General features: G+C 41.8%; 1 protein-coding gene across 3 annotated transcripts in view; it reads left to right on the forward strand.

Moving 5' to 3' along the window:
* Nucleotides 1–23,663, forward strand: part of SEMA5B (semaphorin 5B) — a 283,952-nt gene that overhangs the window by 250,810 nt on the left and 9,479 nt on the right. For all 3 annotated transcript variants that reach the window (XM_065671441.1, XM_065671442.1, XM_065671443.1), the window contains 5 exons: nt 326–544; nt 2,390–2,560; nt 3,457–3,606; nt 4,491–4,535; nt 7,733–7,938. In XM_065671441.1, the coding sequence (XP_065527513.1) occupies nt 326–544; nt 2,390–2,560; nt 3,457–3,606; nt 4,491–4,535; nt 7,733–7,938 (791 nt within the window). The remainder of the gene's footprint in view (nt 1–325; nt 545–2,389; nt 2,561–3,456; nt 3,607–4,490; nt 4,536–7,732; nt 7,939–23,663) is intronic.

Below are 23,663 nucleotides of genomic sequence, written 5' to 3' on the forward strand. Positions count from 1 at the left end.
CCCCTTGTGCACTGCCCCTGGGATTATTCCCTTCAGTACTGCTGTGATGCAAGGCAGTGTCCTGAGGATACAGCTCTGACTGCCACAGTTTGCTGCCCAGAAAGGTCATTTATCAGGGTTATCAGTAGACTCTGTGTGTACAAATTTTGTTCTGTGTTTAGCTTAGCTGTAACCCTGTGGAACAAAACTTCACCTAAGGGCTTTCAGCAGAAATTCTTCCCTAAGGGCACATAAATCCTGGTTTTATTCAAGCTGAAAACCTTTTTAAAAGCCCAACAACTGATCAGTTTGTGATCTCATAGTGTCTTGTTTGTTTTCCTTGAAGCTCTTGTTGATGACCTCCTCAAGACTGGTAAGACCTCTGCACGGATTATCAATGGGGGCTGGTCCTTTTGGGGAGCCTGGTCCTCCTGTTCCAGGGACTGTGAGCTGGGCTTTAGGATCAGGAAGAGAACGTGCACAAACCCTGAACCTAAAAATGGTGGCTTGCCCTGTGTGGGGTCAGCGATGGAGTACCAAGACTGCAATCCGCATCCCTGCCCAGGTAACCATGATCATCTTCCTGCATGAAATTCGGAGGTGTTCTTCATCATCTAAATGGTAGAGCCACAAAAAAAGCGAAAACAGAAACAAACAACAAACTGGTGTTTCCAAGCTGCTTTTTTTCTTTTGATTTCCTTTTTTTTTTTTTTTTTTTTTGGTGTGTTTTTTTTTTAATTTGGGGGATTTTTTCTTAATTTTTTAAAGCTATTGTAATGACCCATGTATGTGATCTTTAGTGCAGACCGATGTCTCACGGCAGCTCAGAGGGTAGCACAGCCACAACTTCTAGTGTAAATAGTATTGTGGCTTGTCTAGCAATGTTTTTCTTCAAGAAGGTTTGATGCTCCATCCAGCGGGGGGCATCACAGTGCATCTGCTACTTGATGAGGAGGCAGACTTGATAAATGTGGCTTAATACTGTGTAGAGATGCTTGATGTGGCGGTTCTTCTTGTGAACACTTGTTTCTTCCCCCTCTCCTGCTTACGTATTGTTCTTGCGATGGGCATCTACTCTTGACATCAGTTACCATTTCCTGCACAGCCAGCAGGGAGTATTCTTGCCTGGTTTCCTGGTTTTCAAGTTTGTCCTCATGTTTATGTTGCACTCCTAGTCCAGAATAGTAATAATAGACCATTGACTACCGTATTCTCTCTCACTTATCCTTCTCCATGCTTTGTAATAGCTATCTAAACTAAAGTGATGTTACATGAATTACCTTGCCTCTTTGCAGTTCTAGTAATTATCTACCTCTGGCAATATAGTTTGTGGCCTACACTTGAAAATGCTATATTATAATAGTAGTATTACGATTCTTAAATTCAATACAATGATAAAATTCCAATGCAGATACTACCAGAATGTGCAGCAAGAGCATAGTAGGAATGTCAGATATTGCACTCTATGGCCTATAAAAAGAAAATAACTGTAGCACTATAAAGGTATCTATTAGTACTATTCTGGGAGCTCTTGGTGGCTTTTCACTAATGTCTGTGCCCTTCTGTGCTGTTTTCTCCCCTTGGACACTATGATGTTTTACAATCTGTTCTGAGTGCATGATTACTATTTCTCTGTGTCTCCCTCCTTCCCTGCCTCACTCACTGTGTATAAACAAGTACTGGGCTTATCTTGCACCAAGTCATCAGATTATTACCTTCTGAATTAATGGCATGTGGACCTCCAAATTAAGCAGTCTAGTAGCCTGACAAGGAGCAGGGTGAGAATCAGGGATCTTAAGTCCCTCTCTAGTTTTATTATTAACCTGTTATGGGGTTGTGCTGAAGTCATAGAATCATGAAATAGTTTGGGTTGGAAGGAGCCTTTAAAGGTCATCTAGTTCAACCCCATCTAAGCAGGGACAATAAATAAAGCCTCTGAGTTTCTGTTTCCTGCAGGTTGGAACTTAAGGACTCAGGGCCCCCACAGAAAAGTGCCATACAAGCTCCACTTGGGTTGTACAGCACTTTTTTCCTCAAGTTAATCTGCTGTTTCTGTAGATGAAGCATCAAAAGACAATATAATGATAACAGTGCTGTTTTATCAAAAGGTGTAGAACAGAATATTTCAGTGACTACCCTAAAGAATACTTTCTATTTTGGCACTGTATGATGCAGAGTCTTTTTGTGAATAGACTTCATTTTACATCTTCAGAGTGCAGCACATTTGTATCCTCTCTCAATACAAAGTTCTTGTTGTCAGGCCCAAATGTACTGGGGTGCAAGAAAGTGATAGCTAGTCTGGGCAGGGTGGATCTGGAAGATGGGATACTGGGGCTCTCCAGCTTTGTCACTGTGAGAGGAGTAATCAGTAGCATCTACCTCTTTCTCCTTGCTTTTCATTGTCCTTCAGTGAAAGGCTCATGGTCTTGCTGGACTCCTTGGTCTCACTGCTCAGCCACCTGTGGAGGAGGACACTACCAGCGCACGCGGACTTGCACCAATCCAGCTCCGTCTAGTGGAGAGGATATCTGCATTGGTCTGCACACCGAGGAGGCCCTTTGCAACACGCACCCATGTGAAGGTAGCAGTTCTCATCCCTTCTCCAGCTGACTTGGGTGGTGGTGGGAGTATGAAACAACTGCAAAATGTTAAAAAAGTAAATCAGGAACCTGACCAGTTAGAAGCTTTTCTGTCCATTCAGTAAATGTCTATTGAGCTGGGAAAAAGGAGCCATCCCTGTGTTAAGCTGCAATGCATCACCTTTCTCTGTACTTGTTCACTAACCCATTCCCTGGCATTCTGGTGCCAGACAAGATCTTTTTAGCGGCTGATCCTTTTAAAGTGATTGGAAAAGCAGGAGCTTTTCAATGTGGAGTTTTTCAATGTGGACACTTACAAGACAAACAAAAGGAGTCATCAATCTGTACAGCTGCTGCAGAAACAATCTTTCCTTTTTCTTACACAGACAGGCAGATGAGCATGTGCTAGATCTCAGAGGACAGGGTTTAGATTTGTGCTGGTTTTGAACCGCCTTTGTATATTTCTGATCCAGTGCAAGCTGACTCCTGCCCTTAGGAACATCAGCAAAACTTTTAAATGCTGTAATTTGTTATGGCTGCTTGAGGTATCCCTGGGAGGCCACCTCAAAATTTGGAGATCCTTATGCAACATTGCCCCATCCAGCTCCTTGTAGGTCTTTAACCAGAGAGCTGATATACAAGCTTTTAAGACAACTGTATGCTGTGCAGTGCTCCACCAAGGGTTGGTCCAGTACTTATTAAGCAAACCACAACCTGACAAGTAGGATATGATGCTTGCACTGTTATTTGTATTGAGAAAATGAAATCCAACAAAGGCCTTTGGGTTAGATGTGTGCGAGCTAGATATCCTTCATCATGAGAGAAGATTGGTATCAACAAAGGATCCTTTTCCTTCTTGGTCATGTTGTCTGTGTGTTTTCCTGATCTTGGATTTCAGGTGGGTGGTCAGAGTGGTCAGAGTGGAGCCTGTGTAATGAAGAGGGTATCCAATACCGAAGTCGTTACTGTGAGATACACAGCCCAGATTCTTCTCAGTGTGTTGGAAACAGCACACAGTACCAAGATTGCCTGTATAATGAAATTCCTGGTATGTACAGTGTCATAGAGGAGGGAGAGGGTGGGCCAATCCAGGAGAGCAACTCATGCCCAAGACTGTCAAATTAGGCTGAGATTTTCTCTATTAAAAATTGGGTTTGAATGCTTCTAGAAAAACAAGCAAACACACAAACATGTTGTAAACTCCCTTGTCGCAGGCGCAGATTAACTGTCATTCCTTTAAGGCATCTTAACGTTTCTTTAGAAGAGAATTACCTAGATCTGTAATAAATAACTAGAATGGCTTCACCTGAATTGAAGCTTTTAACCTTGCATAGTTCATCTCACGCTGGCTTATAAAATTAACTTTGTACTCAGTATGGATATAGTCAACGGAAGGTCCTTGAGTTCAGGTATAAAAAGAAGCATCCTAAAAGAGTGAAAAAATAAGGAGAGGCATTTGGAGGAAATTGCTGTGTAAAGTGTGAAGATTAATCCATGGTCTTACAGAGCAATATTGTTGATAGACAGATGGTCATCAACATCTTCTGCCCTGTGTTTTGTGGAAATTTAATCTCTTGGGCAAATATCTGATATGGGTCTAGGATAAATAACCCCTTTCCATGTGTTCTTTTCTGGATTGCTGTGCACTGACTTAAAAATCTGAGATCACTAGGCAATTATATTCTTTTTCATGGCTTCTCAGCTATCTTCTTTCCCCTAAATTGCAGAAGCCAAAGAGTCATCAGGTAACAGTACTGGAATTGCAGGTCTTTGGCATGTTTTTCACTCTCTGAGCTTACCATTCAATTTAGAGAAACTCTGAGCTTGCTGCAGAACACGTGAACACCTTCTCGTGTCTGGAGCACAGGGGGTTTAATTACTTAAGGAAGTGATGGCAAAATGACAAGTTTCTCCAATCTTCTCTTTGTTTAGTGATCCTGCCAGCCTCCAGCATTGATGAGAACACAAACTGTGGAGGTAGGTACCACTAAACTATATATATTATTTTTATCTTAACCTGGCTTCTTTTCTCTGTGTAGTACCAACCAAACCATTAATCTGTACTGCTCATATCCCACTGATAGCCTTAATTCCACTGGAGTCTTGCTGTCTGAGTCAGACTAGAGTAATGTATTGCGTGTCCACTTTTCGCTTCCAAGATCTTTATTTATTTTGGGGTTTGGATTGACCACTGAGGATCATTAATTACCAGGGAGCACATCGGTTGTCTCTCTCTACCTACAGGGTAAATGGTTCTGGAGAAAGGAGGGGATATTCCTCATTCCACCACTAAAAGCCTCCAGCTGTTCAAAAGCAGGTGTTTTTAAATAGCCTATAAATATTTCACTGAACAAGGCCTCTTGGACAGCTCCTTTGCTGATATAGGATGAGATTAGAGTTTGTGCTTGTCCTCCGAGCGCTTCTTTTCATTCAAGTCGTCACCTCTCATACAGGTCGTATCTCCTTTCTGCATGTAACTTGGAAAGATCCAGTCATTAGTGTCACTTTTGCCCTGCCCTAAGAGCCCCTATAGTAAAAGTGCAGACGAAAATGGCAGGTTCCTTCAACATTTTAAAATGCTATTTTCACACTAATGACTATGTCAGTTCCTGCTAGCATCACATCCATGCTTTCCTGAAATGTAGATGATTTGCTGGCTGCCAAAATCTCTTCTCCCTGCAGAGATCATGGCAGAAAAAGGCATGCCACTTGTGGCACAGAAATGTGGCCTCTCGCTTTGTGACTGTGGGGCAGTCAGTGGAATTCAGCACCTGCAATGTAACAGTTGGCTTTCTGCATTACTCCTTCCTCGGAAGGTGCAAGGTGTCTGCTTCACATCCAGGAACTCCTTGCTACAGCTTTCACTATACTCTTAAGTGCTATATCCACATTTCCTTCTTTTGCCGCCATTGTATTTGCTGTTGCAATCTATTTTACCATAGCTAATATCTATTACTTAGTGCTGTACAATATTTATCAAAGAAGTCAATCAATAGAATTTCTGTTGATGCATCTCAGAAAATCTGTATTTTCAAAATGATGAACCAGAAAACTCCCTCAAGGAACTCCGCTTCAAACAAAATAATTCATTTTTTTTCCCCTAAGATATGGCTTAAAGAAGTCACCTGAAGAATCAGACGTGTCTTTCAAATGTGAGAGTGAAATGTATGAGAGCTTTATGTTTAGAAAGGATTTCCTACTGTAGTCACTTGCAAATGTAGCAATGAAATGAAACATTCACTGCAATATACTCAGAGCTGGGCAAGAGGAGAATGTGGCACTGTGTCATGTGGCTTTACTAAGCACAGTTGCATATTCAGTGTTTTAGCTCTCCTGAGTGATCTAAAGCAGGTGGAGGTTATTAAAAAGGAAATGTCTCATTGGAAAAGTCTTGTAATATTTAGTAGAAAATTATCATCTTTCTGCCAGTGTTTTGGACCATCATCCAAAACACAACAGAAAGCGGTAATCTTGTAATAGAATTTTATAGTGTGGGTTAAAAAATAAATGTGGCTCATCCATCTAATAAATTCCGTATGTTTCTTTCTATAATTATGATTGAAGTACATTACTTTGCTGTAGAACCCTATTGGTTTTATTCTTTTTAAACTCAGGAAGATATTTTTTAACTAAAGATTAGAGGAGTTCCATAGACTAATGGGCAGAATTCTCTTTTTGAAAAGCATATCAGTTAAAATGTAAGATGGCACCAAAAAAATGCGCACCATGATCAGACTAAGAATGAACCTCATTTAAAGCCACTCTCTGAGTAGTCCCTTCTATTTCTCTGCACACAGTCAAGTCAACACAGCAGTCTGTCCAAATGAATTGGCTTTTTAAGTATTATGGGAATTTTACTGCTTCAATTGCCTCCAAGCTTATATGGCTGACCCCCTGGGACAGCTGCCCTGGGGGGTCAGCAGTCTGGGCCCCCCCCCAGGCACTGGGGCCATTGGCATTTCTGAAAGATGATGGAGCAAAGGCAGAGGATTTGGAGTCATCATCGCTGAATCTTTTTCTGTAGGTTCGCACCTGCACATAGCGAAAGAGAACACAGTCATAAACTTTTGCTACCCACGATTGCTTCTGGTTGCTTCATTAATTTGGTGGCTGTAAAGGTTGCTAGTGTTAGTTCTGGTGTCAGTGGAGATCTGTTAGTGGTTGGTTTTACCATGGGACTTAAGATTACCGTAGGATCTACCATGGGATTTTTAACCCCCTCTCTGAGGCAAGGGAAGAATTAGGAAGGAGTACTGTTTGACTTTTGCTTCCTCCCAGCAGCCAGAGTGGCAAGTTAGGTACCTCCCACCACACAGGAGGCACAACTACAGCTCCTTCCAGAGGTCAGTGCTATCCTTGGAGGGTGCTGCTGCAATCCCACTTGGAAAGATCTCTGTTGGAGGCTATTATAGTCCAAGAGCTTTTCTGTTTGAAATTTTTTCACTATAGCTACCCTGACAGCACCTATCTGCAACTGGCTTCCTATCTTTGCAGTTTGTGGAGAAAGCCAACAAAGAAATACTTTTCAAGCAGTTTCCCCTTTTCCTTTGTCCACCTTATCTTTCCCATTCCCCCGAGGACCCCTATTTCTCTATACAATGCACCTCAGAGGTAGTGCAGACATGGCCAAAGCAATGCCACCCTGTTGAATAAGCAAGAATGCTGAGCACACTTGGATTACATGAGGCAGGAATGTGTATCTCCCCCACCCCACACACAGAGCCATAGGCATTTTGGGCAGCTGACAGAAAGGGCTTTCCCTTCCTTTCCTTTCCCTTCAGAGAAACACTGAGCATTTTTATCCCCTTATTCCCATGACATGCACATGCTTTGGAATCCATTAATGTGCATTGTTTGTACGGCTCATTTCTTTAGCTGTCAGCTTAACATAATGTTTAGTTTCAATATCAATAGAGGGGAGAGAGGAGAGACAGGGAGGGAGCTTTGAGAAAAAAATGCATGAACCTGTTAAGCTGCACAAGGCATAACTGTAGTGGGGAGACTGATTTGCAGGGAGATTATGTCAGTTTATGTTAGAATGCAAGACTCTGGCTTCAACAGCTTATTAATGTTGATCCCAAGATGTCATAGCTCTGATTTGCACCTGTGGTCATGTCGTGGGAGGGAAAAAGGCTGCTCTTTAAAGATAGCATCTCTTCTCATTTCTTTTGCAGGTTTTAGTCTCATCCATCTGATTGCCACCGGGGTCTCCTGTTTCTTCGGCTCTAGCCTCTTAACGTTTGTGATTTACGTGTACTGCCAACGCTGTCAGAGGCAGTCCCAGGAGTCGACTGTTATCCACCCAACCACTCCCAACCATCTCCATTACAAGGGCAACACAACCCCCAAGAATGAGAAGTACACCCCTATGGAGTTCAAGGTAGGAGAAATACCATGAACAGATTGATACTACCTGAGCAAATTCTGTATTTAGGTCATAATTGGAATTGGGTAGGTTTGTGTGTCTGTGCCCAGCTACTGGCATTACACATATGGTTGAAGGGACATTTAGCCATACTGTCGCAAAAGGGTTAAAACGTCCCATAGCTGCAATGGGATTTTGTTCTTTTTCACAGTCCTGATGAATGCCAGTCTGGCAAGTACCTACTAAGATACTCCAGCCCATTCTGACTGTTGTATTTATACAAATTGTCCTCTAGGAAATCAGTAAGAGCTCATAGTTAGTGCATGTTAAGAGGAAATGGAGGGGAGGAAGAATAAAAATGGAAACTTCATTAGACCAATAGTTGGGAAAATGCTTATTTGAAGGATAAGATTCTGGAAATGCTTTGGGAACTGCCAAATTGGAGAGAATGAGAAAACAGAGAGGGTTCTGCCCCCTTTCTCAGTACTGGGCAGAACTTACCCCAGTCAGCCATGGTATGAATTCAACGATAGCAGCAGAATTGGGAGCTGAAGCCTTAGAAGAAAATGGGTGTTGAAGTGGAAAACTCTGTTGGCATGTCTGCTTGCTAAAGAGAGCACCACCCATTATCTGAGTAGATAGGGCTAAGAGTACAAGAGACATTATGTGGAGACAGCAGCACATCACTGTACGTGATGAGCAGTGGGATGGGTGGAGGGACTTCATGTCATCATGGGAGGAACAGCCTGCCTGAGGTTACTTGAGCAGTGTAAAGCATTATTTGGGAGATGAACACAAAACAGAAGGAAACACTGCAGCTCCTTGTTCCATCATATAGCTATGTGCTGTTGACATTTTCATTGTCTGCTTCTGCTGATCTGGCCTGGCTTCTAGCTGAGACCCAACAATAAGACCAATTGTGCGATTGCTGCCATAGTCTAAACTCCTTGCGTGTTGGAAACTGTTTTTGTGTGGGGATTGTATAATGCTGGGCACAGGACAACTCCTGATACACATGTCCACAATTCGCAATGTGAATACACTAGGAACTAAGAGCTTGTATCAAACCATTTGAAAAGAGTCAGTGTTGGTTTGGTGTTTTAAAGGAAAACAGTTTGAGCTAAAAATATAACAGACCAGTTTGGCAATAAGAATGTGCTGAATTCCTTGTGTTGGTCATTGCAGCCCCTTAGAGGATCCCACCACCTATAAATGCAGTCTCAAAAAGACGTTGCCTAGAAGCATAAGGCTACAGTTTAATAAGGGTGCAGTATCATGATGCAAGTCAGCATGGATTTTTGGAAAGTAAATCATGTCAAGCAAATTGGATTCCTTTTTTAAATTAAATAAATATTGATCTAGATAGGAGGGAAGCAGCAGACGTATTGGGATTTTCAGAGGCTTTTAACAAAGTTCCACAGGATGTATTATTCTACACATTCCACATACATGGGTTAGGTGATAAATTATTAAGACAGATAAAGAACTGGAACCTGATCCTGGAAGCGTCAAGCGATGAGAGTAATCCTTTCAGTTATGTGAGTAGTTGTGGCAAAGTCAATAGATAGTCCCAGATGAGAAAGGCTTGCAGGAGTAAAGACATGATCAAGAGTATTCTCTTGTTTCTTACACAGCAAACAATGAAGAAAAGAGACAAATTTATTTTTGTGCCCAAAAGCAGGTAGTTACAGGATTGGCTTTGTGTTAACATTTTCTTAATTATTTATATTGTGCTGTTGTGTGTTGTCAGATGATGCTGAAATAGGTAGAATGCTTAAAATTAAGAAGGATAAAGTTGTTCACAGAATGATCTTGATCAATTGAGTAAATGGGATATTTAATGCAATATGTCTATGCCAAGTGGTGCAGTGGAGTAGAAGTAATAAAGCTAAGAAAAGTTTAAAATAGCAGCAGATTAATGTAGTAGCAGGAGGGAGTTGACCTCTGAGATAGATCCGTCTCAGAATACTTGATCTAGTGTGTAGTAACAGTGAGCAGCTGTTAGAAGCTTCTTTTGAGGGACATAAAGAACTTAGGCATTAGATCAAGTTTTGAAAAGTCTAGTTTACTTAAAGGAAAGCATTATCTAATTGGGACTGTATGAGTTAGGCTGGGGGAAGAAGGGACTTGAACACAAGGAGAAATAGACCAGATGGGCTTATTTATAGAATGTTAGGAAGTGAAAGAGTTCAAGTGCATAAATCTGCAGTCATTGGACAGACCAAAACTAAATGTTTAGGAGCAAGGGGCTACTTGGCGAGAAGAACTGGAAGTCATACACTTTGAGTGGAGAATGAAGCAAAGAGGTATACAGAAAGGATAAAATCTGTTACAAAGTGAAGCTGCTTTTCTCTGTTCCTGTTGAATATATCCTTATGTTCATCATCTCAATTGACCCCCATTTCTTAAATTCTTGCCTGAAAATGGCTCATTTAATACTACAAATTTGCCTCTCCTCAGTGTTCCCTTGAAGCATATAGCATTAGTGTGGTAAGAGGAAGGCTCTGTGTGCTCTGTGCTGTGTAATTACTTACAGAACTTATTATTAGCTAGCTTTATATTTAGGAATAACTGGCAGATTTTTCTAAGGGTCAGGAGGGAGTTTTTCATGCCTTCAAGGAGCATGTGTGGTTTTATTGTGATGCTGCACAATTAACATTCAAATGATGGGGGAGCTAAAATTCACCTTCTGGAAAATGAGGGTTGGACTGAGCTTGGATATGGGCCATCTGAATTTAAAATGTGTATGTATGAAAGGAAGTGGAAACACCTGAAATACCAGATTCTAAACCCAAATAATTTTCTATTCAGCACGTACTAAGAAAAGGCCCAGACGTGTTTTAGGTAATAAAAGGAAAAGAATCGTTGTAGGGGTGTGTGTGTGAAGGAGTTAATAAATCCACAATTAAGGAAATACAAGGTGTGTAGACCACTTTTCAGTAACAGAAAATGATAACACACAGTGACATGATGATAGCAGAAGGCTGACCATATGCACAAGTCTATTATTTTCTATTCTTTGATAATAATAAGCTTTCTGCAACCATCTTTGGTTTGTTTTCATCTTGAAATATCTCTGGTCTCCAAACAGCAGGTGAACACAGTAGAAAGTTTGGCAGTATTACATTCAAATGCACTGAATGCAAACTCATAAATCATGGTGAATTTTATATGAAGGCAGATTTTGATGAAGGAAATGCTAGTCAATATGAGTCTTGTTGGACACTTCAGCACAGCAGTGTAATGCAGATCAGCTGTAAATGTCATTCATGATGGTGACCTATTGATCATTTATCTGATGCTAACTTCCATAGGCAGTGTTTTGCAGAAGAGTGTTTTATTTTTGCTGCCTGCTTTTCACTTCCTGTTTTGCTTTGTCAAGAATGCTGTGAGGCTTATTATTAGCTATTTTAGCCATGATGTCTTAAGAGATTTCATGCATATGCATTTACCAGCAGCATGTTGATTTTGATTTGTTATTCACAGATCGTAGGGGAGAGACCTTTTGGGTTACCTAATAAGCAGTTCATGTTTCATTAATTGGTTAGAGTTCATACAGCACTCTGACAATATTGAAGACTGTGCAGAACAAGAGCATAATGAAATAAAAATTATCTGCTCTTCACATTTTGGCATGATGGGTTACAGAGCCACCTACAACCCTCCCAGCACTGCCATGCCGATTAGTTAATAACTGGCCATCAAAGCAGAGAGGAGATCCTCTTTTTTAACATCTTGCTTCAGCTGCTGAGTGACTGACGTACATGAGTTCCTTATTAGTCATGCTGATGGAAAGCCAGATGATCATGGAGTAGAAGCAGGAGGATGTAGGGTCAAGGCTGAACCTTTGTGAGTTGGGAGCTCTTGGAACAGCCACACATGGAGAAAGGGTTTGGACTGAACTTCTTCCTATTGCTAAATTCTCTGCCAATAAAGAAAGCCAACATTTTATTCTGCACAGGATTTGGACAGACAAAGGCATCTGCACGTTGGTCCAAATCCAAAATCCAATGGCCTTTGGATCAGGCCAGATGGGACTAGTGAGGAATGTAAGTTTGCAGGATGGTTATGATGATGATTCTGCAGATTTTCTTGTTGCTTGTGCTGAACAAACCTCCTTCTGTCCTTCCTTCCTTAAACACAGCTTTAGTCATGAGTCACACAGTCAAATTCTTTCTGTACTGATGCCTCAAATAAGCTGAGGAAACACCTGAGAACTGCATCTGATCTGGACATCACCTTTGCTCTCAGAGAAGCTAAGGGCCAAACACTGAAGTTGTGCTCAGCAAAACAGTCATTTATGTCAATAAGCATATTTATTTTTGGGAGAAAGAGGAGGTGAGAAGTGAGTGAGATTGCAGGATATAGCGATGAAAGAGGGAAACTATATATTTGATGATATTTGACGATATATTTGATCACCTGATACTTGAAGTTTCTAGGGGGACACTAAAACAACACACATTAATTTCAGTAGGACTGTGAGTCCTGCACTTCCCAAAATTATATAGCAAATATATATGCAGCTGCATATATAGGGGGAATATTGGGACTCTCTATAAATTATAATGAATATTTTTTAATAAAGTGAGAACAATGCTCTTGAGAATCAAACAACAGTGCAGAGCATACACCCTCTGTGAAGGGCTCCAGACACTGTGATCCGCACTTCATTACTAATCCCAAATAATTCATGATAATAAAATAGCAACCCCGAGGGTTATGGAAAAGAAACCAATTCTGTCTTTGGATGAAGAATCCTTCTGAATAAAGCAAGAGGCTGGGTGTTTGGTGTGGCATTCAACAACTGCAAAAAGAAATAAAGCTCAGGGTATAGGAAAGTGAATCCCTGTATGTACTGTAAATGTCTCTCTCTGCTGATGGTCATTGCTGCTGCAGATTACACTATTTTTTTATAGCAGGGAGAGAGCCAGTGGTTCAAGTTTAAATGAATTTTAACTACTGTCAAGTGCCCTAGAGGAATGTCTAAGTCAGCCTTGGTCTCTGAGGATGTTTGTTTCTCTCTGCTATGGAAAACGTAGGGCTTCAGTGTCCTATCGCTTAATTTGTTATGTTGCTACTTCAAGTAAAATTGGCTAATCCATTTATTTGTAGCGATCACAGCACATACACCGATAGCCCTGTGATATACGCATTTTTGTTTTCCTGGTGACCTTTTTCCGGTGCATCATCCAAGCCCCGGGAAGTGACTATAAAATTCAGACATAAGCCAGTAGTTGATGATACCCAACATCATCAGTAAGTTATGAACAGCCTCCCTTAAGTATTTGCTTTAGCTGCATGGCATTTTAGAGAGAGATTTAGCTGATGTATTCAGCTGGAAAAAATAAATACATATATATATATAAATATATGGTAAATCAGATTGAAACATAAATTTTGTTCCTAGTGGATTTCATGCTTAACAAAGACTATTTCCCCTGAACAAAGTGGCATTTAAGAGCATTAAGTGCCTGAATGGTAGAGTACATATTTTTAGTACTTACCATGAGTATAGTATTATTTGAAAAAGAATAGTAGGGGTAGGGGGTTGTATTGGCAATGGAGCATTGTGCCCTTTCTTGTATGATCCTGCAGTTGCAAATATCACTTCAGGGAACTCTCAATTTACATAATGCCTGCTAGGAAGTGAAAGCAAAGAGCTTGCTGATGGGGGAAAAACGGATTAAGTGGTGTGTCTCAGTCAAAATATATTAGTGTCTTTTCTCCCCTTTATCATTGGGTCAAGTCAAATTGAGCAGTCAAGCGTGCCTGGAGGTGTGGCTGTCCTAGGATGGTAGTGCATATAGAGTGACACCTCTCTTGGAGGTGTCCTCAGCCTATGGCAGCAGTGGCTCAGTGGGTTGCTGTGTGCAAGTCACAGATATCTTCCTCTCATCAACACATTAAGAGTAGAAGAAGCTGCCAGTTCAGAACTGAATGTCACTTTGCTCCTGCTCCCTCTGGCACGCTAAGCAGCTGCTCACTATGGTCCCCCAATGGGAACTGGTTCCTGCTCCATCCACTTTTCATAGAAACCCTTCATTAATTCGCAGGGCTGTTGCTGCTCACCATGGGGTAAGAATCCACATTGTTCCTCCTCCCCCACCATTTTGAGAGAGTCCAGCTTTTGGGATGACTTTGTTTTCCTCTTTAAGCCATATTGAGAAGCGTTAAGTGACACTGGGAGTAGATGCTTCATATTCATCCTGTCATGTTTTTCTCTGTTGACTCAGCCTTCTCTCCTAATTGTACAACCAGGTGTATCTCCTCCATGTGCTGTCTTCTTACAGGCTGAGCTAGTCATTATGGATGCTCAAGCTAGTTTTCCTTTAAGGTTGTATTACTGCAGCTGTGATGATCTGTGGATACAGGCAAGACTGGTTTATAGGCAGACAAGTTTTGGTTTGTTTTTAGTTAGATCAATGAATATAGCTGGAAAAATCCGGCAGGTTTTTGAACGTGTGAGCTGCTATTTCAGACTTGAAGATAGACAGGTGTGTTCAAAAGTTTATCTGATTTTTCCAGCTACACTAATTGACCTAATAATGGATATTACCTTTTCCTTGCAATTTTTGCCTGTCCTAATTTCTCAGAGGTTAACATGTATCTGCCCCCATCCACCTGCACTGGAAGGAAGAGAATTAAATGAAAAAGAGCTGCAGGAATGGGAATAACAAAATCACACTGCACTGACTGCTGTGTATTTACATGACTTCCCTCTACTGGTCTGAAGAAGAATATTCCAAAATATACCCTAGGCTTATTTGCTGAAAGTTAATGGTTCTCCCTTGGTCCAGGTCCTTAAAATGGTTCTTCCCTCCTTGTCTCCTCGAAGCTGTGGCTGGCAGTGTTATGTGCATTAGCTGAGCTGGGAAATCCTCAGCGCTGCCAGGATGTGCAGGAAAAATTAATTATGTGTTTACAGAAGAGTTTAAAGGGAGCCATGGAAGAGCCAGGGAGCTAAAGTAAAGGGAGAGGACAGTATTAGGCAAACAATAAATACCAGAAAATTTGTAACCTTTGGGGTATGCTTGGAGGGATGCTGTCTCACTATTCTCCTAGAATAGCTCCACTAGCAAATAATGGATTTTTTAAGTAGAATTATAAAGAAATTGAGCTGCATGCAGACAAAATAAAGATAGCTGTTTCAGTATTCAGAACTAGAGATCAATGTCCAGAATGAGTTTGACAGTTCTGAGAGAGAACAGCCAAAATACCTTAGCTGTTTTTTTCCTGAACCATGACTGCCCTGTCCTAAAGAGCAGTTGAGAGCTCAGGGCTGCTCAGGAGGTACTACTGGCTGCTGCCACAGCACAAGCTGCGCCAGCTGCAGCAACACCTACATCCATTGCCTGATCATCATTTATATATTCACAATAGGTTTGGCGTAGGGTAAGCAGAAGTAGCTCTGCCTGCATTCCCCTGTAGCTGGGGGAATCCTCATTAAGTCAGCTCTACTATCATCCTGAGGTTTGGCACAAAGCATGTGAATAAAAGAAGGAACTGAAAATCTGCGGAAGAAGGAATCTAGATGGACTATATCCCAGAGTCTGTGAGAACCAGCTAATGAACAACTCCAACTACCTTTATAAATACCATGGGTCTTGGGCAGACCCCTACTGCCATGAAATGCAAAGGTAATACCAAAGCATCTGTAAGGAAGCAGGACAATTTCCTCCCAGCTAATTGAGTCATGATTAAGCTACTGAAGTCCAAAGCACAAAAGTCACACAAGTAGCTCCAGTAAGTCTGTGTGGGAAACACCAGTTGGATTTGGGGATAAGACAAAATATCTGTAATCATACAGGACCACAATTGATAGAGTATGCCTCGACCTTCCCTATTCAGCAAAGTGTATTGAATCCTAGTCGGTCTTTAAAATTTGACAGAGTAAGGGCCATATGAGAGAAAGAAACCAGGAGAAACAAATGGGATTGACTCAACTATACTTTCAGTTACATCACTGGAAACTCATTGAAAAATATCTGTCTCAGTATTAATGTGTAGACAAATTGCAATTAATATTTGAGTGTCAACATGTCACGTATTGTGATGAAATTAAAGGTGGTTGGGCTGAACTGACAGCTGAGCCAGGACCTAAAGCTAAGCAGGAATAAATCAAGCACAATCACTTTTTACACAGAGTTTCAGTGTTAGAGAGTTAAGAGAAAGCACAAAGCTGAGCTGCATAAGGGCATATACTCAGATGGTTAAAAATGTAGCTTTATTGGTACATACACCTAAAGAAAAGAGGATAGTATTTGTGTCTTAAGTAATCTGAGATGTGTAAATAGAAATTGGCTTGAACTGGAATGCTTCGGTAGAGACTGAGATCTGGCTAATGGACTGTGAACATTGGGCAATCATTAATGGGAACATATGGAGCTATGGGGAGGAGTTGTTTGGGGCACTGCAAGCAGTAATGCAAGGTTTGGCTTTATTTAATATCTTCATTAATGACCTTGGAGAGGGTGCAGTCAGTGTGTTAATTAAACCAGCAGAAGATATTAAACTGGGAGGTGTGTCAAAAAACCAGCCACTGGTATAGAAATAATGGAAAATGACCTGAGGAGGTTATAAATGTAGAGAGGAAATAACAAGGTGAGATGTGACATGGGGAGAAAACAAAGCAATCTTGAGGAAGATAATCAAAAAGCATCTATTTAGAGGGTGGGAGATATTTGGAAAGCAGTAAGACTCTAAGAGACTGAATGGAATTAGCAGATGGCAAATTAGGCCCAGTTTTTACTTTTATTTCTAGTTTTACTCTTTTCTTTTGCTTTTTTTTTTTTCTCACCACTGCCATTTCACCTTTGCAATTCTCAGTCTAAGTGTAGCTCTGTGACCTGGCACCAGGTTGCATGATTTGCATTGGTAATTCACCAGAATAAGCTGCCCTGAGACCATCTGAAAACTCAGGGCTGCTCACTCCAGTGTAGCTGCAGTGAGGCAGTCACAACTACATTCCCCAGACAGACCTAGACGGTCACTGTGACCTTACTAGTTGCCATCAGCTGAAGGCCAGTATAGCCCAGTTGCTCTAGATTATCATCTCCACCCAATGTGGACTGTTTATCCCACTCTACTCAGTGCTTGTCAGGCCATACCCGGAATACTGTGCTCAGTTTTAGTCCCCACTATACAAAAAATGTGGCTGGAGAGGGTCCAAAGAAGGGCCACAAAGTTGATCAAAGGACTGGAAAGCCTGCTGAATGAGGGAAGGCTGAGAGAGCTGGGCTTCTTCAGCCTTGAGAAAAGAAGGCTCAGGTGAGACCTTATCACCATATTCTAGTATTTAAAGGGTGGCTACAAGGGAGATGGAGACTTCCTTTTTATAAGGAGACACATGGAAAAGACAAGGGGTAATGGGCACAAGTTACTGCTGGGGAGATTCTGAGTGGACACAAGAGGAAAATTTTTCGCAAAGAGAACAGTGAGCCATTGCAATAATCTCCCCAGCAGAGTGGTAGATTCCCCAGCGCTGAACACTTTTAAGATTTGTCTGGGCAGGGTGCTGGGATATCTAGTCTAGGGCATGCTTTGGCTAGAAAGGCTGGACCAGATGGTCTTTGAGGTCCCTTCCAACCTGCTATTATATGATCCTATGATTCTGTTAAACTTAGTTTTAGAAGGTAGTGGTTATACCTTTGTTGAGTTAGTCTGAAATACCAGAGTATGTGCAAGGATGGGTGCTGTAGCTCAGCTGATGAGCCTCTTTAGTAACACTATTGTATACGTGAGGCACCCAGGAAGGGCATACCCCAAGGCATAGTAGTGCAGCAAGGAAACAGTTTACACCTTCCCACGCAGCTGAGATCATGTCTGCTATATCCTGTGCACCAGCTATATTGGGAAGCAGATTGAGGCAGCCCTGAATTTCTCTTTTGTGTCTTGAGCCGTGTCATGGGTGTTGCTGCCACCAAATTACTGGCAAGCCAGGGATAAATGACAAGCTTTAGGCTAGACACCTGCACTTGCCAGTGGGAAGATTTCCATCAACTCCTTGGACTTCAGTTTACAGTTCAGAAAAATACTCAAACCTGGATTTAGCTCTAAGCAGGAACTCACTTCAGTTTGCTTTACTATTACATACGTTTGTCATCTTACTTATGTGCTTAAAGTCAGAGACGTATGAAAGCATCTTTTGACAATGGTCCTTTATGTTGCCAACTCTGAAGGTTTTTATAAGTTTAAAATGGCAGTAATATAACCTCACTTCCTCCTAAGTATAAGGGTAAAATAGCTATTTTCAAACAGCTATAGAAAACTGTAGCTATTAATTTTCTTATAATTGAATGTTAGTTCCATTGTCAGCCTGAGCACATACATCTACAGATGCTGCCGTCATTTGGGGGTTGTTTAATTTATTTACCAATAGCAGTGAACAAAGAATTTCCAGTCTAAACATAAGGTAAGCTTCCATCCACAAATCACATGCAATCATAACTTTAGTGTCCCAGTGGGATATTTTGTATCTCTTTTTGAGAGGAAAAACCTTCTGTAGAAATTAGGTTCCTCATCTGTACATTTACACTTCACTGTAAATCTTGCAAACAAACAGCCTTACTGAATTCCTCAGAAAACACTCAATACCTAAACCCTGGCCACTGCTACCTTTGACTTCAGCGTAGGCGGAGCTCAAGAGATTTTATAAGAGCATCAGATGAGATAGTTTGTTTAGTGTAAGACACTAAGCAAATCTTTAGGAAAGATCAGAAAGAAGAATCAGTAAATTCTTGCAAATCACTCTTAGCTTGTGGTAAATACATGGGTCTCACAAGGTCTTTCTGGCAACTTTCTGTCTTTCCAGGGTCATTTGTAATGCATAGCTCAAGAGGCACAGCAGTGTTTCGGCATCCAGTGGATCAGAAAAAAGGGAGCATGTGGGTGGGCCAGACATCATTTACTTTCTTGGTGTCAATTATTGCCAAAAGAGGTTATTTTAGTTGTATGGTTTGTTTTAGTGGAAATGTAATTACTATGCAAATTATTTCCCAATTTATTGGTTCGTATAATTCTGAAATCTCTGCCTTGTTTCTTCCAGAGATGTACAAGCTGTGGGGAAAGTTTCATAATATTAACATATTTCCACAACCCCAAGTCATTTGGCTAATGTTCCTAGAACACAAAAAGTAACATCATTTAGCAAGAAGGCATGGCTAACACCATAAAACAGCTGATCTGCATCGAAAAGACATTTTGCTCCGTCTGATTTCGCTGCAAGAAGCAAACAACTTAAAAGGAGCACAAAAGAACCTAAATGTTGGCTCTTAGCGTCATTACATCATTGCACAGTTCCCTTATCCTTCCATTTTCCTGGGGAATAAGGGGGAGTAATGGCCATCCCACTGTTGCTACAAGAAGTCTGCTAGATGCCGTTCCAAGGAAACTTGGAAAGGCTATCTCAATTCTTTTAGGGCTAATTGTAAGACTGAGTTCAGTGGGAATGTTGGCCTTGATTTGTGCAGAGGCAGGATGTAGGATGCACATGGGTTTCATTTGGATATTGCTAGGAGGAATGAGCAGAGTTGCTGTCTGCTACCTGGACCCTGATTTTAGACTTTTGCCTGTGTCAACAGTGGATGACCAGGGTTAGCAGGGATTGGAGTTGTTTCCCTCTGTTCCATAGTGCCTGTGCTCAATTTGTGATCAAGGAAAAGACAAGTTTTTCTTTGTAGTGCACTGGGACATTACAACATTACAGTCTTGCAAGATGGGAAAGTGCTATTATGCAGTTCTGGCACAGACGACACATCTCTGATGAGTCCTGCCCATTGGAAATGTGTACACTGCATTGTTCAGCCTCTTAGGATGTTAATGTGATGATAACTTAAACAAATGCTAGACAGAGTGGTTTGAAGTTGCCCAGGAAGGTCATCCAATTTTTCCTCTGTTACTTTTACATTTTCAAAGAGGCAAGTGTCATGGTAAGAGATGATAGAACTGAAATTACACCTGTTGGCAGAGATACAGTGGAGAAACTATGAATGCATAGCTGGTAAAGATTAACCTACAAAACTCTTGGGAAACTTGCTGACTCTTTCCCCATGCCAGTGCCAGAATAGAAAAGAAGATCTGGAGCTGAAAGAGAATGATGAACTCCATTAAGCTGAGTGAGAAGATTAAGAAAACCTTGCCATTGCATGTCAGCCTGTGTGAAGTACTTTATGGCTCTTCTTAGAATCATAGAATAGTTAGGGTTGGAAAGAGCCTTAAAATCATCCAGTTCCAATCCCTCTGCCATGGGCAGAGGCGCCTCACAGTAGACAATGTTGCCAAGGGCTCTGTCTGACCCAGCCTTGAACACTGCCAGGGATGGAGCATTTACCACTTCCTTGGGCAACCCATTCCAGTGCCTCACCACCCTTACAGTAAAGAACTTCTTCCTTATATCTAGCCTGAACTTCCCCATTTAAGTTTGAACCCATTACCCCATGTCTTCTTACTACCATCCCTAATGAAGAGTACAGCATTCTTGTAGGTCCCCTTCAGATACTGGAAGGCTGCTATGCGGTCTCCACACAGCCTTCTCTTCTCCAGGCTGAACAGCCCCAACTTTCTCAGCCTGTCTTCATATGGGAGGTGCTCCAGTCCCCTGATCATCCTCGTGGCCCTCCTCTGCACTTGTTCCAACAGTTCCATGTCCTTTTGATGTTGAGGACACCAGAACTGCACACAATACTCCAGGTGGGGTCTCACGAGAGCAGAGTAGAGGGACAGGATCACCTCCTTCGACCTGCTGGTCACGCTGCTTTTGATGCAGCCCAGGATACGGTTGGCTTTCTGGGCTGCGAGCGCACACTGAAGCTGGCTCATGTTCGTTTTCTCATAGACCAACACCCCCAAGTCCTTCTCCACAGGGCTGCTCTGAATCTCTTCTCTTCCCAGCCTGTAGCTGTGCCTGAGATTGCTCTGACCCAGGTGTAGGACCTTGCACTTGTCATGGTTGAACTTCATTAGGTTGGCATCAGCCCACCTTACAAGCATGTCAAGGTCCCTCTGGATGGCATCCCTTCCCTCCAGCGTATCAAGCGAACCGCACAGCTTGGTGTCATCGGCAAACTTGCTGAGGGCGCACTCAATCCCACTGTCCATGTCAGAGACGAAGATGTTGAACAAGACCGGTCCCAACACCAATCGCTGAGGAACACCACTCGTTACTGGTCTCCAATTGGAGATTGAGTCGTTGACCACAACTCTTTGCATATCGCCATCCAGCCAGTTCTTTATCCACTGAGTGGTCCATCCATCAAATTGATGTCTCTCCAATTTAGAGAGAAGGATGTCGTGTGGGACAGTGTCAAACGCTTTGCACAAGTCCAGGTAGATAATGTGAACTGCTTTGCCTCTATCCATCAGTTCTGTAGCCCCACCATAGAAGGCCACCAGACTTGTCAGGCATGATTTGCCCTTAGTGAAGCCATGCTGGCTGTCACCAAGCACCTTGTTTTTCATGTGCCTTAGCATGGTTTCAAGGAGAACCTGCTCTGTGACCCTAACAGGCATAGAGGTGAGACTGACTGATCTGTAGTTCCTCAGATCTTCCGTTTTCCCCTTCTTGAAATGGGGGTTGTATTTCCCTTTTTCCTTTAGTCAGGAACTTCACCTGACTGCCATGACTTTTCAAATATGATCTTTTGGTATTAGTTGTATGTGTATCAGATGCTTTTAGAATCACCCTTTTCACTTTAGCTTCTCAAAAACTGTATGGAATTCCTTTTAATCAGGGGTGGTGAGATGCTCATCTTTCTAAACAGATTTTGACATTTTTGTGGCTGTTTATTGAAAGCTGAAACACTTGATCTGTTTACGTGTGTAAGAAATGTTTATACAGCTTATACATGCAGCTGTAGGATGGGACTAGTTCTGAAAGTCCTATACTGTTATGGATGAGGATGTTTTGATTCATCTGGGAGTATGTAAGCAAGTAGGTCAGTGGATTATGACTTAATGATTTGGATCAGAGGCAGAATTTGGGGGAGTAGTGGCAAGGCATTGCTGGAGAAAAAGTAACAAATGGAAAATCTGAATGATGACTTAGGCTAAAAATATCAATGGAGAAGGCTGAGCAAAAGTAAATGCATGCACATGGCACAATACAGTCATGTTTAACGCATCCAACACTTGGCTCTACCTTGGGAGAAACAGCCTGTGAGTGCATGTCTGTATTTTGCCTCCAATATGAATGCGAGGGGGCAGAGCAGCACACAAGGGGAAATATCTATACACTTTTTCCTCAGACTCTTCCAGTTCTAACTAATTGCTAATACAATAGTAAGAGTGATAATAAATTGTTTACCTATTTCTGTCAATGTTTAGATACTCATGATCCTGTTGTGTTTGGCATAGATATGCAATTTACCAGCAACAATATTGGACCTTTTAACTATTTGACAGATCACACAAAATGGAGAAAGCTGATCCTGTTTTACATTCTCTTAAAACCATATTCATCTTAGTCCATCTAAAAACACCCCTGCTTGGCAAAGCAGAGTTTCTGGGTCAGACAAGTTTTTATTAGTCATATGCCAATGTAGCATAATAAAGGGTCTTTTAAAGAAAGCAATTGAAGGTGTGCCTGCTTTTGAGTGATCCACTTGGTTGGGTTAGTGCATGCTGGTGGCTTACTTTCAGCGAATAGGTTCTTGAATTGAGGTTAGTAGTGAACAATACGGAAAGAACAAATGATGTCAAATATGCTAGGATGGCATGGCTCATATGGGAAGGGAGGAAGTGGGTAAAACTAGTTTATTGATGCATGTTGTGTTTTTAGTTACTGGTTGATGGAGCACTTTTTCTAAGCACGTCTCACAGGTTTTCATATTAGCTCAGGGTCTGACCTCACTTTTTATGAGGAATATCATACTTGCACAACTACCAGAAGTTTCTTTCTTCTCAAGGCAGAGGACCAAAATGAGGGCCTGAAATATGTTTCTCTTAGTGTTCAAAATACATCATGGGTATGGCACAGAGATTATGCACCAAGTGATGTTTCAGCAATAAACGCTGGTCAGGCTTTTGGCTTACTGAGCAACCAGATCTAATCTGGTGGCAAGGGGAGGTGTTAGTGTTTGATATGAAAGGGAGAAAACAGCAAGAAGGGAAAAACACAGGTTGAGTGTCAGGAGAAATGTCATCAGTAAGGTCTGGTGAGTGCTGAGGTGACTGACGTGTCTCCCTGCAGGGTGCAAGATGGTAGTGCGGAAGAGCTCAGGCAGCAAAAGCAAGTCTTCCTTCTCTGACTCTTCCAGTGAGGACAGCCTGAGCTCTAGTGCTCACTGTGCTGCTTTAGTCAGCTTAGTTACTGCAGCCGTATATAAGTCTTTGCAAAAGCACAGAAAGATTCTCCCTTCTGAGAGGACTAATTGGGCATTGTCTTCAGCAACCATTTCTTGGCCACTGTAATGCTGGGGACTTGGCTCAGAGGTAGCTGAAGAGGCACCTGTAGGAGCTGGGCTGTGTTTTTTTGTGATCGACTGTACTTGTGTGGTAGTGATGACTCTCAGTTTCTCCCATTGGGAAGGATAAATATTGGTGGCAATACCTATAGGCACAGCACTCTGTTTTCATCCCCACAATAATTCCAGTGAGTTCAAGTTGTCAGGAGGCTCTGACCCTGATGGCATAACCCATATAGCTCTTGAGGAATGTCTTCCAAAGGGAAAGTCATTGACCATCTCTGTCACAGAGAAGAATTGCAGATGAGAGCAAGCATTAAAGAGATGAGTAAAGGAGCA

This window comes from Lathamus discolor, chromosome 3 (genome assembly GCF_037157495.1).
Source record: "Lathamus discolor isolate bLatDis1 chromosome 3, bLatDis1.hap1, whole genome shotgun sequence".
NCBI classification, from domain to species: domain Eukaryota; kingdom Metazoa; phylum Chordata; class Aves; order Psittaciformes; family Psittacidae; genus Lathamus; species Lathamus discolor.